We start from the raw sequence: 13,315 nt of genomic DNA, 5'->3' as shown, positions 1-13,315 counted from the left end.
TACAGATTTCCCTCATAGCCGAAAGTAGAGCGTTCTTGTAAAACCTTTTCTAAGCTGAAATGGCCTAAAGGGAAGAGTATCCTCTGCTTTCCAAAAGTTCCAGTGTTTCCACTTTGCTTTTTACGAAGACCTACATTAGTGCCGGTTTTCGATAAGTGAAAGAAAGGTGAAGAGGATTTCGTTTTTATGAACATAAAACCTTACTGTTTTAATGTAGGTCTTTCATAAAAGCTAAGTGAGACCTTTGGGAAAGCAGGAGTCCCTTGGACAATAACTTGTTTCATTGTTTTTTATCTGTGGAGTGGTGTTAGAAAAATTGGAATGTAAATTTTTGTAAGTAATCTGTTATCCAGAGTGTGTATTAGATGGATTCACCAAGTTTGAAAGAGAAACCCCACCAAAGGATCAGATATGTAGAGTATTCAGCAAGTTAGAAGTCCTTGGTTGTACGTATCCTAGTTTTAATGTTTTCAGAGATCAGTATTGATTCTAAGTTGTCTACAGCAGTGTTTTGTTTTGCTTTTTCCTCTGTATGTCCTGCCTCTATGGTCATAACTTAAAACTTAGATCCATGTTAATCTATTGGACAGTCTCCAAAGGAAAATAGACTCTTTTTCAGAAGTACCAACCTGCAAGTTAATGAACAAGATGAATACTATGAACTGGGTGTTGACTTCCTTACATAAAGCTGAAAGCCACAGGCCAGAAAACTAAAGATTGCTATAGGCTTTCCCTTTCTTTCATTCCCATATATCCAGTAAATCACCCCAAGCCTTGAGATACATATATATATATATATTATATATGATATATATTACATATATGTATTATATATGATATATATTACATATATAATTATAAATATGTGTTATATATAATTTTACATATATATTATATATATATATTTTAAAGCAAAGCTTCCTATCTTTTTCCATCTCTGCCTCTTCTGTTTCCAAGCACTAACTTTCATTCGGATAGTTTCAGGAGTTTCTTCAGCTGGTCATTAGTTCCCATTTTCATCTTCTTTTCATTCTGTGGACTGTCCTCTGATTTTCCTGCTCCTGAGCCACCATCATCTTTGCCCATTAGCACAGTGTATAAAGCCTCTGGTACTTGTGACTCTTGCCTACATCCCAGGCTCCTCTACCTTTGTACAAGCTTTCCTCTCTACCTACAGTGTCTTTTCTTTTGGATGGCAGGGAAAATCTGTTTATCATTGAAAACCAAGTATAGAACTTCACTGTGTTACAGAATCAATTACTACTTTTTCTGTACTACACTTAGAATCTTCAGGTCCTATAATGTATAATTCTCTTGTAGTTCAGGACTGTATAAAATAATTCTCACATTTGTGTTCCCTACCATCTGAATGATTGTTGAGATTAGGAATTATTTTATACCTGGTGGATGTGTTCAGAATAGGTTTGTTGAATGGAATTGATAAGGAAAGCAGTATGGGTTCAGAACTTTATTACAATGTAAGAGGAGCAGAAAAAGGAAAAATCAGTAAATTCAATCTTATGTTTTTTCAAAGCCAGAATAGTGGTAGTGCAGAGGTTACTGTGATTTTAATGTGCTAAGTTATTCTTACCATGAATTGCAAATGTTTCTTCTTGCCTTTTTTTTTTTCACTTTAAAGAATAGAACATGTTTTTGAAAACTTCCCACCAGTATCACAATATAAGTTTTTGGCTTGCCTATTTTAAGGAGCAGTTTATTGTTAATTTAGGATTTATAGTGTGGATCATGACTGACAGTGTATTGTAACACAGTAGTTCACAGACACTTTTGGTCTAGGACCCTTTACATGCTCGTATGTTGAATACTTCAAAGAGCTTTTGTTTATGTGGGTTTATATTACTAATTTAAAAATCAACACTTCTGCCTTCAGCTCTGACATGAAAAGAGTTTGGAATTTATCACAACCATCTTTACAACAATAACAAAAACGCTGAACAAACTGAAAATCAATGACTTTTTAAAAATCCACCAGGTAATTGATGTCACAGGGCAAACAGCCATTCTGACCACTGGAGAGACAGGTAAATGCAGAAAATCCCAGTGGAGATCCACTTACCGGGAACAGAACCCTTTGGAGGCAGTAACTGAATTGCTGGAGGCTGAGTGTGGACTAGCTTGAGAGCTAGATACTCCTGGGAGCCCACTTTTAGGAGGCCCCATACTTCTATGGGTTTGACTTCCAGGAATCCCACCAGATTTGCACAGTGAAGATTGGAGAAGAATTTCCTCATGCTCTCTGCAGGGGGAGGGGAAAAGTAGCCATTTTGAAATACAGTCCACAGTATTCTCCTGAACCAAGGTGTACTCTCAGGGGACACTACCAGTCTTTTGTGACCTGGCTCGGGGTGGGGAGGGGGGTGAGCAGTTAGACAACTCCAGCCTTCCTGCCACGTGTAGGGGGAGGGAGAAAAAAAAGGAAAACAAAGACAAACACTTTTGAAGGTGACAAGCAAGGGACTCAGGTCTGCTAAAAACTGATTTAGTCTTAAGATTAAGGAAAAAAAAAAAGATCACGGAATGCTTTCCTTCCCCAGTGCCTTGCCACCACATCAACAGGGCTCCAGTATAAATAAAAGCAGTAGATTACAATCAAGAGAGTAGGATGCAGACTATTTTAAAAGGAGTTTCTAGGGAAACCAAAAGACAATAGGGGGGACAAAAGCAAGAATACTAGAGGAAATTGAAGCCTCTGACACCTATAGTTAGAGCAAACATTAAACATAGCCTAACTCCTAATCAGATTAACATAAAACTCCACACTAACAACGTGATTACCTCGGTTCTTATGCATTTCTCCATTTACATTATGTCTGGCTTTCAACAAAACGTTACAGTGCACACTAAAAGGCAACAAAAACTTATGCCAAAGAGACAAAGCAAGCATTAGAACCAGTCTTAACATATGACATGGATTTTGGAATTATCAGGGAATTTAAAATAACTACCATGTATAGATTCTATGCTGTACTGTAGTAGCATGTATTCCTACAATAGGATTTCAGTTTGGAAGACCCTCCCTCTCTAAGGCAAAACAGGGCCCTCCTCACGGCAGTTGCCAGGACCACAACAAAGCCCTCAGCTGAGCAGGAGTCTGAAGGTAAAGATGAAAATCCTGGGAGCAGAGCAGTTGCTGTGGAAGAGGCACAGAGATGGAACCTGGGTCAAGTAAGGGGGCTCACAGGGTTACTCCCAGTAACCTGGGATCTGGGCTGCTTTCTGCCACTAGATATGCAGTTTACAAGTAGGAGGGTATTTGTAGCCACCTGCCCCAGGTGTTAGTCACAGGATGGGCACTTGGCAAAATAAGTGATCTGGGTGAAAGTCCTTGTGTATGTGAATTACTAAAAATTTGCCACAGGGAAAACGCCCCTGGAACCTGGATCACACCACAAAGTTCAACTCATGGATTCTGTACACAGCTGCTGCCTACTCTTTGCCATCTGGAACACAGGGCCCTCCCATTACTCTCAGTCCTCTTGCCTAATCACTATGTGTGAGTTGCCAGTGGACACTTAGGATGACAATATTATCAATCACCAGGCCCTTTCCTAAATGAAATGCAACTGGATTTCTTTGCATATCTTTCTGCTCAGAGCCAAAATCAGAGCCTCTGTATAATAGAGTTAGTGGGCACGGGGAATGGGAACAACACTTCATTTCAGAGGGTTGCAGAAAGGTTGGGGGGGGGGTGATGGAAAGGCACTGGACCTGGAGGAATAGGTCACAGAACCAGGCGTTAGTTCCTGCCCTGTAGTGACTTGCTAGGTGACCTTAGGGAATCACTTCTGCTCTCTGAGCTTCTGTTTCCTCATCTGTCAAACAGAGTTTTAGTCTTTGCATTGTCTTCTGGCCATCTGCAGTGAAACTCAGAAATTGCTAAAACATGTTGGGAGTAATAAGGTGAGTAGGTTAATGTTGCTGACTTAAAAGAAATGTGCAAAATATTTTTATTAGTAAAGGAAGTAATAATGCTCTTGGTTTACTGTTATGGTCTGAATTTTTTTTTTTTTAAGATTTTATTTATTTGAGAGAGGGAGAGTGAATGAGAGCACAAGCCAGGGGTAGGACAGAGGGAGAGGGAGGAGCAGACTCCCTGCTGAGCAGGGAGTCCGATGTGGGACCCAATCCCAGGACCCTGGGATCATGACCTGAACTGAAGGCAGACGCTTAACTAACTGAGCCACCCAGGTGCCCCTGTTATGTCTGAATTTATTGCTCTGTCTGAATTTAGAGGCTTGGATCAGGAAAGTTGTTACCAGATTGACAAAATTCATATTTGGGTCCTTGCCCATGAAATGTGTCAGCACCTCATGGGTAACTAGGCCCTCTCTTTGATATTGAGGATCCAGTTTCTGCCTCATGAAACTCATACCTTGAAGAAAACAAATTTTCAATGTATAGACTCATTAGATAGAGCAGTCAAGTAACCACAAGAATAAAAGGAAACCAAGAAATGAAGTGGTCATCTTTGTAGGGAAGGACTATATAACCTGTCTCCTTAATCACGACTAAGCTCATTCAAGGCCATGTCCCTCAGAATAGTTGCTGCTTTGATGGAGGGCATAGAAAAGAAACTTGGAAAAATAAACCATTTTTGAGTGAGGTAAAAAGCAGGAAAAAAAAACCCATAGTTAATTCAACTCCAGAGTATTGGCTTCAGTGAGGGTGAGCATTGTAGGTTCCTGTAGTCAAGACAAATACCTGTTCAGAGTTAGAACAGGAATCAGAAATCCTTATGACAAATGAAATTCAAATTTTTAGAGAGGTACAAGCAAACGGCATAGATACAGAGGAAAAGCAGCAGTTAACATGGGGGACAGATGGGAATCAGTGAAGATTTTACAGAGGAGTTGGCACTGAGTGAAGCCTTGCAGGATTAGTATTACAGCAGATAGAGGAGGAGAGGAGCTGGGAGAGCCATCTAGTCAAGGCTCAGAGGCATGAAAATACATGGGGTATGGGGAAATGCAGTGGGAGATAAGCTGGAAAGATAAATTATGTTGAAATGTGGACGGCCCAGTCTAGGATGACACATGTGAGGTGCCTGGGACACAAAATTTAAGGAGGCATTCACTCTTAGGGTCAGACAAGTGCAGGGTCAGCACGGTGGCTATCGTCATCAAGTAGAGGATTGATTTCAGAATCTCCCATATGAGGAACTTCTGCTTCTGGGAAGATGGAGTAGATATACTTTTTTATTATGCTTTCTACCAAGTGCAACTAAAAATCCTGCACATTATATAGAAAAGAAACACAAGACCCTGACAGGTGGAGGGAAGAGAACAGACAAGCTAGGAAACTTGAAACCCAAGGAACATGGTGGTGAACTCCCTGGGTTTTGTTTTGCCTCATATTTCCAGACTTGGAGATGAAGAAGCTGGCAACCAGGAAACACCAACAGGTGCAGACAAAAAAGCTCCCAAGAAAATCCTGCTGTCTCTAACCAAAGAACCAAGAAAAGGGGAGCCTCACAAGCCAGGGAGCCTGCATTCTAGTCAAATATCCCAGAAAAAACTGGGATAAAACCACCCCCAGGCCAGCCTTTTCCCCAGCCAAGACTAAGTGGAGAGCCTAGACTTTCACTCTCACCAGGCTATAAAGAGTTGTCCCAAATGGCCCCTTCCTGCCAGAGTAGTATCAGAGAAGACTGGGTGATAACACCCCTACCTCCCCAATCAGTGGAGATCTTGGGAAGTCTGAGCTTTCACCCTGACCCAGTGGTAATGAGGCACAATTCACCTAACTGCTGGGCTGGCATCAGAGAAGGCTTACTGGAAATTCAGGACTTTCACCATCAACAGCAGCAACAGGGTCACCTCTACTGTGGTATCAGTGGAGACCAAAGAATGAGGAGATTTTTCTGCAGTCTTCACTGTAAGAACCTCATTGAGCTCCTTGACGTAAAATTCATGAAAAGTGGCTCTCCCCCCACCCCCGAAAAACCTGGGCCCCCAGGAATTTTTTTTCTTCTCATGCTGGTCTTCCTTCAGCCTCCAGCAATTTATCACTTACCATTTTATTCCTACTAGTTGCTGCCTCCAGCAGTGGCTTCTGATCCTGAGAAGCTGTTATTCTCTATATTCACCTGTCTCTTCACTTTTGGGGTATCTGTTTGCCCTGTGACTTCAGTTCTCTGGTCAACCTGGGAAGACATGTTGATTATCAAGTTTGTTCAGCTTTTTTCTTGTTTTGATGGTGGCAGCTCCCAAGCTCTTAATATGTTGTAGTGGAACTGTAATTTCTGTGCTCATTTTTATTCATTCTTTTTTCTTTCTGTTCCTCAGACTGGATAATCTTGATTGATCTATCTTCGAGTTCACTGATTAGTTCTTCTGCTTGCTCAGATCTGCTGTTAAGCTCCTCTAATGAACTTTTTTCAGTTATACTTTCCAACTCCAAAATTTCTATTGGTCTCTTTAAAAAAAATCATTTCTCTTTATTGATGTTCTCTGTTGGAGACATTATTCTCATACTTTAGTTCTTTAGACATGGATTCCTTTGAAAATATTTTAAATAGTTGATTTAAAGACTGTCTAGTAGGGCCAATATCTGGGCTTCCTAGGGAAAGTGTATTAATTGCTTTCCTTTACCTTTTATCATTCATACTTCTCTTTCTGTTTTTTTTTCTTTTTCTTTCTTTCATCTTATAGTCTTTTGTTGAAAACTAGACATTTAATATAATACGGCAACTCTGGAAATCCGTTTCTCCCTGCTCTCCAAGGTTTGTTGTTGTTTAGTGACTTTTCTCAACAAATTCTATAAAGTCTATATTCTTTGTTGTATGTTGACACTGAAGTCTCTGTTGATTAGCTTAGTGATCAGCTAATGATTGGACAAAGATTACCTTAAATGCCTGGAACCAGTAAATCTCCCAGTCTTTCATGAGGGGCTCCATGTGCATGTTGGGGCATGCCTTTAACAATCAGCCACGCAGTTAAAAACTCTGCCATAGCCTTCACTTTTTGCTTGGGCAAAAGCCTTAGGTCAGTCAGAGGTGAATGCTTAGGACCATCTTGTGTCTTTCTTGAGGATACTCACAGCCTTAGACACACACATAGCACATATGCATGGCCTAGAGTCTCAGGAATGTGTCAGAGCTTTTCAAAACTCCTATGGACAGCTAATTTACCAGCTTTTCCTTTAAGCTTTTTGGCTACTCTGTGATTTGCCCTAAATGTTATCCACTACCTCAGGCAGCCAAGAAGTTGAAACAGTTGTAATTGTTTTTGCCAAAATCCCCTTAGAGGAAGACATTTTGCATTAGGAGAACTCCAAGTTACATCAAATACAGGTAGCTTTGCAAGAGAGGATTTCCAGGTAACCAGAAGACAGTTCAAATAATGACAGTTCTTTGGGAGTGAGGCTTTGAAAGAGCTCTTACCTCTGTTTTCCCTTTGGTGGCTGCATTGCAGGTTGGGTTTTATTTTCAAGGTTGCCATAGAGCTGGATAGTGAGTGATGGAACAATGCTGCAAGCCTGTTATTCATACTGAGATTCAGTTGTTCTTCTTAAAAATAAGTGTTTCCTGAGCTGCAGTAAGCTTTTAATTTCCAGAGTCTGAAAAAGACAGTTTTTCTGTCCGATTTTTCATTGCTTTTATAGAGGAAAGAATTTTCAGAGGTCTTATGCCACTAGTTTTGTTGATAAGTACCCTGCTGTTTGTGACTTCACCTAGAGTTTAGCCAGAGCAACGAGGAATAACCCTTCATAGTTAAAATAATTTCCTCATTTAATTGAACCAGCTTTGCTGAGTGTGAATACCTTAAGGTAATAGAAACCTGATTTATAACAGACATCCTATTCGTATTGCTTTTTGAAATCCTTTTGTCTTAGACATAAAATCTGATAATATTCTGAAGTCAGTGAACCTACATCTGAGTCCTGTTAAATGACTACAGCTATATATTATTTCTATTGTGTTGCTACAACATAAAAGTCTAACCAGTCTTCCATAATTGAACTTTTAGATATATGAGTATTTTTAAGATATTAGCCTCCCCATATTACTGTCCTTTTATTTAATTGAAATCCCAGATTGACTTTTGATTAATAGTCAAACTTTAAAAGGTTCTCTGAGAGAACAAAACTTGAAAAGGTGAGACAAGAGTAAATGATGTAGAGTAGTATTTGGACACTCATATTTCTACTGGTCCTAAAATATATCTGAACATGGAATGGAATTCAGAACTCCGTGATGAGGAGTTGGTGTCCAGGGTGTTGATGTCACACAGCCTCTGGCCTGACAGGCATAGCCGTTGGAACTGGACAGTGGCTGTACATTCTGGCAGCTCTCATGGAGACTATGCATCTAAAAGCAAGGTCTTCAGACTTACATCTTAATTACTCCTAACAGGGATGATTGGAATTTTCTTTCTCAAATTAAAAGTTTGAGAAATTCCTGATAAGATGTACTATTCCCTAAAGTTTATATTAATTATAATTTTTTTTTACTGCCGGCATTCATCGAGCATGGAAGATGTAGACACTAGTAAGTATGTTTTGGCAGTGGATTGTTTTTCAATCCTTGCTCACTTTTCCCCGGTTTCAGGGAGTGAGATTAAGTGGATTGTTTTTCAATCCTTGTTCACTTTTCCCTGGTTTCAGGGAGTGAGATTAAATGAATTGCTTATTCCAGAAAAACTGGATTTCCTGGGAGGATTGAGGAGGAAAAATGGCAGGGTCAGTGGGAGAATAGAAGACTTTTCCTGAAACATGTATCATTTACAAAATAGATTCGTATATTCTCAGCACTGTCGAACATAACATTTTTAAAAAGTCGTCCCCTCAACCATCCCCATAGGAGATTGTTAAGCCTGAGGTAGAGTGAGGAGTTAATTCTGATTCTGAAAGTGAATGTATTTCAGGACGCCCAGGTATTCCGGAGTAAAACCATTTATTTTAGTGAGACCTGTTTTGTTACTTACAGCTGCACATTACTGCCTTTGAAAGGAAGTAAAAGATTCTCCTGCTTCTTTTTCTCTGGGTTTTGCATTTCAATCTCGTCTCATTCATAAATAAACCCTTTCCCCCTCTCTGGGCCAGTTTAGGGTCCTATGCCTTCCTGGGAAGATTCATTTGTATTTTACATGCACAAGGAGTTGTGGTTTGGGATTCAATTCTTTTTCCACTAGAGGAAGCTGTTGAGGTGGCAAGGTGGCTGGGTGGGGAGGGGAGCCCATTCATTGCCTGCACTTCTCTGCCTAGATAAAGCTAAGTCTTCTAAAGTCAACACGATAATTATGTTCTGCATTGGTGGCGGTATCCTGGTGGCCATTCTTGTGCTGATGGGTGTTGTCATCTGTCTTTACTACAAAATATCCGACGCTTTGAAGTGAGTGATGTGGGTAAGAGTGAAAAATACCCCCTCAAATAGGATACCTGGGGCTCTCTGCTTGAGCAAGGTCATTCCTTGCCCTGTGCCTGCACCCAGAGTGAGGTCAGGAACAGCAGGTAGGTTTGAAAAGGTAAAAGCAGGTGAGTGTAGAATCTTGGTTTTTTCCCCTTCTGGCTTAGGGCTGTGAGCTCATAAGTAGAATGTTCTCAGCTGGGTGGCTCCGTGCTGCTTTGCTCCACTTACCCTCCCAGAGTGGACCCCCAGCTGGTTTACTCAGCACACTGGCTGGGCCCTCCCTCCGTCCCAAGCACTGCAGACCATGGGGGAGCCTGTGAATGAGTCTGTGCCTCGGATTCTCCTCCTGTGGATCTCCTCTTAGCTGAGTTGGGGAGCTCTCACGGTGTTCTCTCATTCACTGTGCATGGCCTTGGGGACAGGGAGGTGGGCCTGTGGGACTATGGGGAAGCTGAGCTGTGTGAAGATCCTGGGGGACACCTGACAAGGGAGTATAGACAAAAGATAATTAGCTTTGGGGGAGAGGAAGCTTCAAATCTGGGAGAGATGGGTCGTTAGAAGCAGTGCTGTTCCCATGCTAGGGAAGTTAAGCCTGTGAGCTAGAAGATGAATCCCAGAACGTGGGGGACGGCCAAGTGTGGCCCCTTCCCGGTCACGCTCTGCACTTGATGGGCCTGCAGCGATCAGCTGGGTGATCCACACTTGCAGTTTGCTTTCTCTTGTTTGCTGTAACCTGATTCTCCATTTCTAGCATCCTAGGAGAGGAAGCGATTAGATAGGAGCTTGGGACAGGGGCAGAGAGCTCTAGTTTCGGGCTGCTGTTATGTATTTGATTGGCTCTAGGCCTAAACTTCACAGATACCCCTGATAATTGTGACCAGTGGACTGAGAAGAAAAATTCTAATCCCATGCTTTGTGTATGTCTTTTCTTAAGACCTTCAAAGGCACCTCTTTGTTTGGCCTTAAAGAGTAATCCAGCCATGCTCACTCAGGACAAGGTCGCCGCGGCTGCAGCCCTCACCACTGGGTCCTATCCCAACGTCCAGTGCTGTGACGAATGTAGCTTGTATGCTGACTATGACCCCCTGCCACCGTGCTTCTGTGACGTAAACGAGGGACTCTGACTTGGGTGGGCACAAATATCTTCATGTGCAGTATTTCTTTTTTAGTAGAATTATTATTCAAGTCAAGTTTTACAGTGTTTACATTCTGTATTATAAAACATATTTATGTACTTTTGAATAAACGCAATACTGAAAATAATCTTCTGCCGCCAGCGTGTGCTGATGTTAGTTATAAATGCACTTAAATTTGTGTAGTAGTCACTTTGGGACTTGGGGCACTTATCTTGTAATATTATGTTGCAATATGGGGAGAGTTAGAGTAGAAAATAAAAGCATCCAGTACATCACCAACCCCAGAAGAAAAATATATATTGACCTTAGAGCATTTCCAGTTTCAGACTCATCAGAAATTCCCAAGCTGGATGAGTTCACTCGGCTCTTCTCCTTGTGAGGGCTTCCTTCCCTGGCCTCTAGCTACTCTACTGCAGACAATTAGGTCACACTGTCCTGAAGGAGAACTCCTGTCATCCTAGAGCGAGCACAGACAAATGGGACGTCTCTGGGTTTAGTGTGACCTTAGATGATGGGTTGAACCCGATGGTGTCTAAAGGACATTTCGAAAACCCTGAGATTCTTCCTTCTGCCATTCTCCAAGTCTTCAGAAGCAGATTTCCTCCTTTTTAGATCATTTTAACATGGGTTTTGCTGACTCAGCTGCCAGTGCGTTTAAGTGCTAACAGGAATCTCCAGCTGAATGCCAAAGCCCAGGATTCTCTTGATCTGAGCAGTAGGCAGTAGGATGTACTTCTCTCCACTTCTGCTCATCAGCCCCCTTCTGTTCCTGCTCTTTCTACTGAGCCTTCTGGACCCCCTTTTATTCACAGACTCACCATCTGCAACCACAGTTTGTACTTTGTCTTGTTAACAAAACCCTTGCTTTGTGAGCATCACATGTTGTACTTAATATAAAGAGTTAACTAGTAACAGGTGGTTAGCTACTAAAAGGGGAGAAAAAGGATAACAGGAATAAATGAAGGAAACAGCTTTTATCTCTAGGCTGAGGGGAGTGAAGAGTGACGCAATGAGCAGTTTCAGTTCTCTCCGCAGAGGGCTTGGCCGCTGAGGGCAGTTTTAGCACCTGAGTGGTGGAGAAGTTTGCCAGGAGTGTGGGAGCTGGAGCTGCTCTCACAGAGCAGCCCTTGGAATGGCCGAGAAAATTCATGGCGGCTGAGTGCCCTCCAGCCCCAGTATGAGTTTCAGGAGGCAAATTCAAGACTGCATCTTCCCCGGATCCTGCCCTGAGACCTTCCATCTGGAAGTGACCTGTCCCTCTTGAGTTCCTGAAGCATTTTGTCTGCCTCTGCCGTCTCCTGCTCTGGCCTTGTCTTCGGTGTTCACGTGCGCTTCGATTCTCTCCTTGCCAACGAGCTCCCATTTCCCTCTGGCCCTCACCCAGTGGGCAGCACAGTGCCCAGGACTCTGGAGGCCCTGTGCAAGCATGTTCTGTACAGGAATTCCACGGGGACTATGCCTGAAGTTCAGGCATCCCAGGGTCCATGAAGGAGGCAGGATGGGGCAAGGGCTCTTAGAGACATCCCTCTCACAGGCAGTAGGGACATTGTGTAACATGGCTTTCAGAGCCAGATAAACTTGATTCCAATCCAACTCTGCCTTTCAATAGCTATGTGCCAGTGGGGGAGTTTCGTAACCTCTCTGAGCCTCATTTTTCTTGATGTAAGCTGAGGGCTTGCATAGGTGACGGTGAGGATTAAGCAAGATAAGGTATACTGGCCCCACAGGCCCTGGCATCCTGTGATCTCATGGTAAGTTGTCCCTGGCCTGAACTGCTTGTCTCCTGATTTCTAACCCAGGGTTCTTTGCCCTCTGCTAGTCCCCCTCCCAGGAGAGTAATCACAGAGCTCTTACACCAGTGGTGGTGGTTCAGGGAGCTAGGAGATCACATCCATAGGAGACAGGGAGAGGGCTTCAGGAAGAAAGTGGGGTAGGATGGGGGTCTGTGGGCACAGCCGAGGGTGAGTGGCCCTTAGTAATCAGAAGGGTCTTACCCTATACTTTTGCCCCTTGCTCACTCTCACACCAGGACACCCAGTCCCACCTGGTACGTGGCCAGCCCCAGAAGTCTCTGAGCTGACAGGAACCGAGTGGAGCGGTGCCAGGTACCTTGGTGAGTGTCCAAGCTCCTTGTGAGCACAACTTCCCAATGTCGCAGGTGCTGGCCTTGCCAGTGTGGTACTGGTATGAAGCCAAATGCCTGATCCAGGGGCCTGACTGGGAACAGTCCTCCCGGGTCACAGCCCTGCCCGGGAACCCAAGTGTCCTAGAGCCAAGTAAGGGTTTCTGGGCAGCAGGACAGAAAGACATGGAAAGTTGAGGGCACCCAGGAAGGGTTTTAAGGTAGAAGTTCAGTCTATAGCTACCATTATTACCTCCACAGAGCTGCTATGAAGATCCTTAAATATTGGCCATCATTTTCCATCAAAGTTCCATCAAACTTAGAATAAAATCCAAATGCCTCATCTGACCTACAAGTACTTCACATTTGGATCATTACCTGCCTCTCCTCACCTTACATCCCACTTCCCTCCCCTTTACTCACATCCACCACACTGGCCTGCCTTCCCTTACTTTGTAGACATGCCCAACTGATTCCTGCCTCAGGGCCTTTGCACTTGCCCATTCTTTTGCCTAAAATGCATCTCCTAAGCCCAGATCACAATTGAATGCCTCTCTTTTTCTGTTTGCTCAAATTTCATCTTTCTCAATTTCACCCTAATATTGCATCCCTCCTGAAATCTATCCCATCACCCTGTTTCCTTATATTCATAGTACCTATCACTATTTGTAATTTATTTCAGTTTGT

At 42.8% G+C, this 13,315-nt stretch overlaps 1 protein-coding gene across 1 annotated transcript; it reads left to right on the top strand.

Annotated features, from left to right (window-relative positions):
* Window positions 1-4,175: 4,175 nt before the first annotated feature.
* LOC116643932 (protein FAM24B-like) lies at window positions 4,176-11,326 on the top strand. Its single transcript, XM_032423013.1, has 2 exons — window positions 4,176-9,352; window positions 10,203-11,326. Exons 1-2 carry the CDS (start codon window positions 9,261-9,263, stop codon window positions 10,492-10,494), a joined length of 384 nt encoding a protein of 127 aa, XP_032278904.1. The 5' UTR covers window positions 4,176-9,260; the 3' UTR covers window positions 10,495-11,326.
* Window positions 11,327-13,315: the final 1,989 nt, after the last annotated feature.

The sequence above is a fragment of the Phoca vitulina genome, unplaced genomic scaffold (genome assembly GCF_004348235.1).
Source record: "Phoca vitulina isolate PV1807 unplaced genomic scaffold, GSC_HSeal_1.0 scaffold28, whole genome shotgun sequence".
Classification (NCBI taxonomy): Eukaryota; Metazoa; Chordata; class Mammalia; order Carnivora; family Phocidae; genus Phoca; species Phoca vitulina.
The sequence above is the reverse complement of the archived record's forward strand: the minus strand, read 5'-3'. Positions and strand labels throughout refer to the sequence as shown.

Excerpts from the sequence above, each read along its gene's own strand:
- LOC116643932 (XM_032423013.1), top strand. The coding sequence starts at position 9,261 with ATGTTCTGCATTGGTGGCGGTATCCTGGTGGCCATTCTTGTGCTGATG. Across the intron at positions 9,353-10,202 it reads AAAATATCCGACGCTTTGAA|ATTGGCTCTAGGCCTAAACT; the intron begins GTGAGTGATGTG and ends GTTATGTATTTG.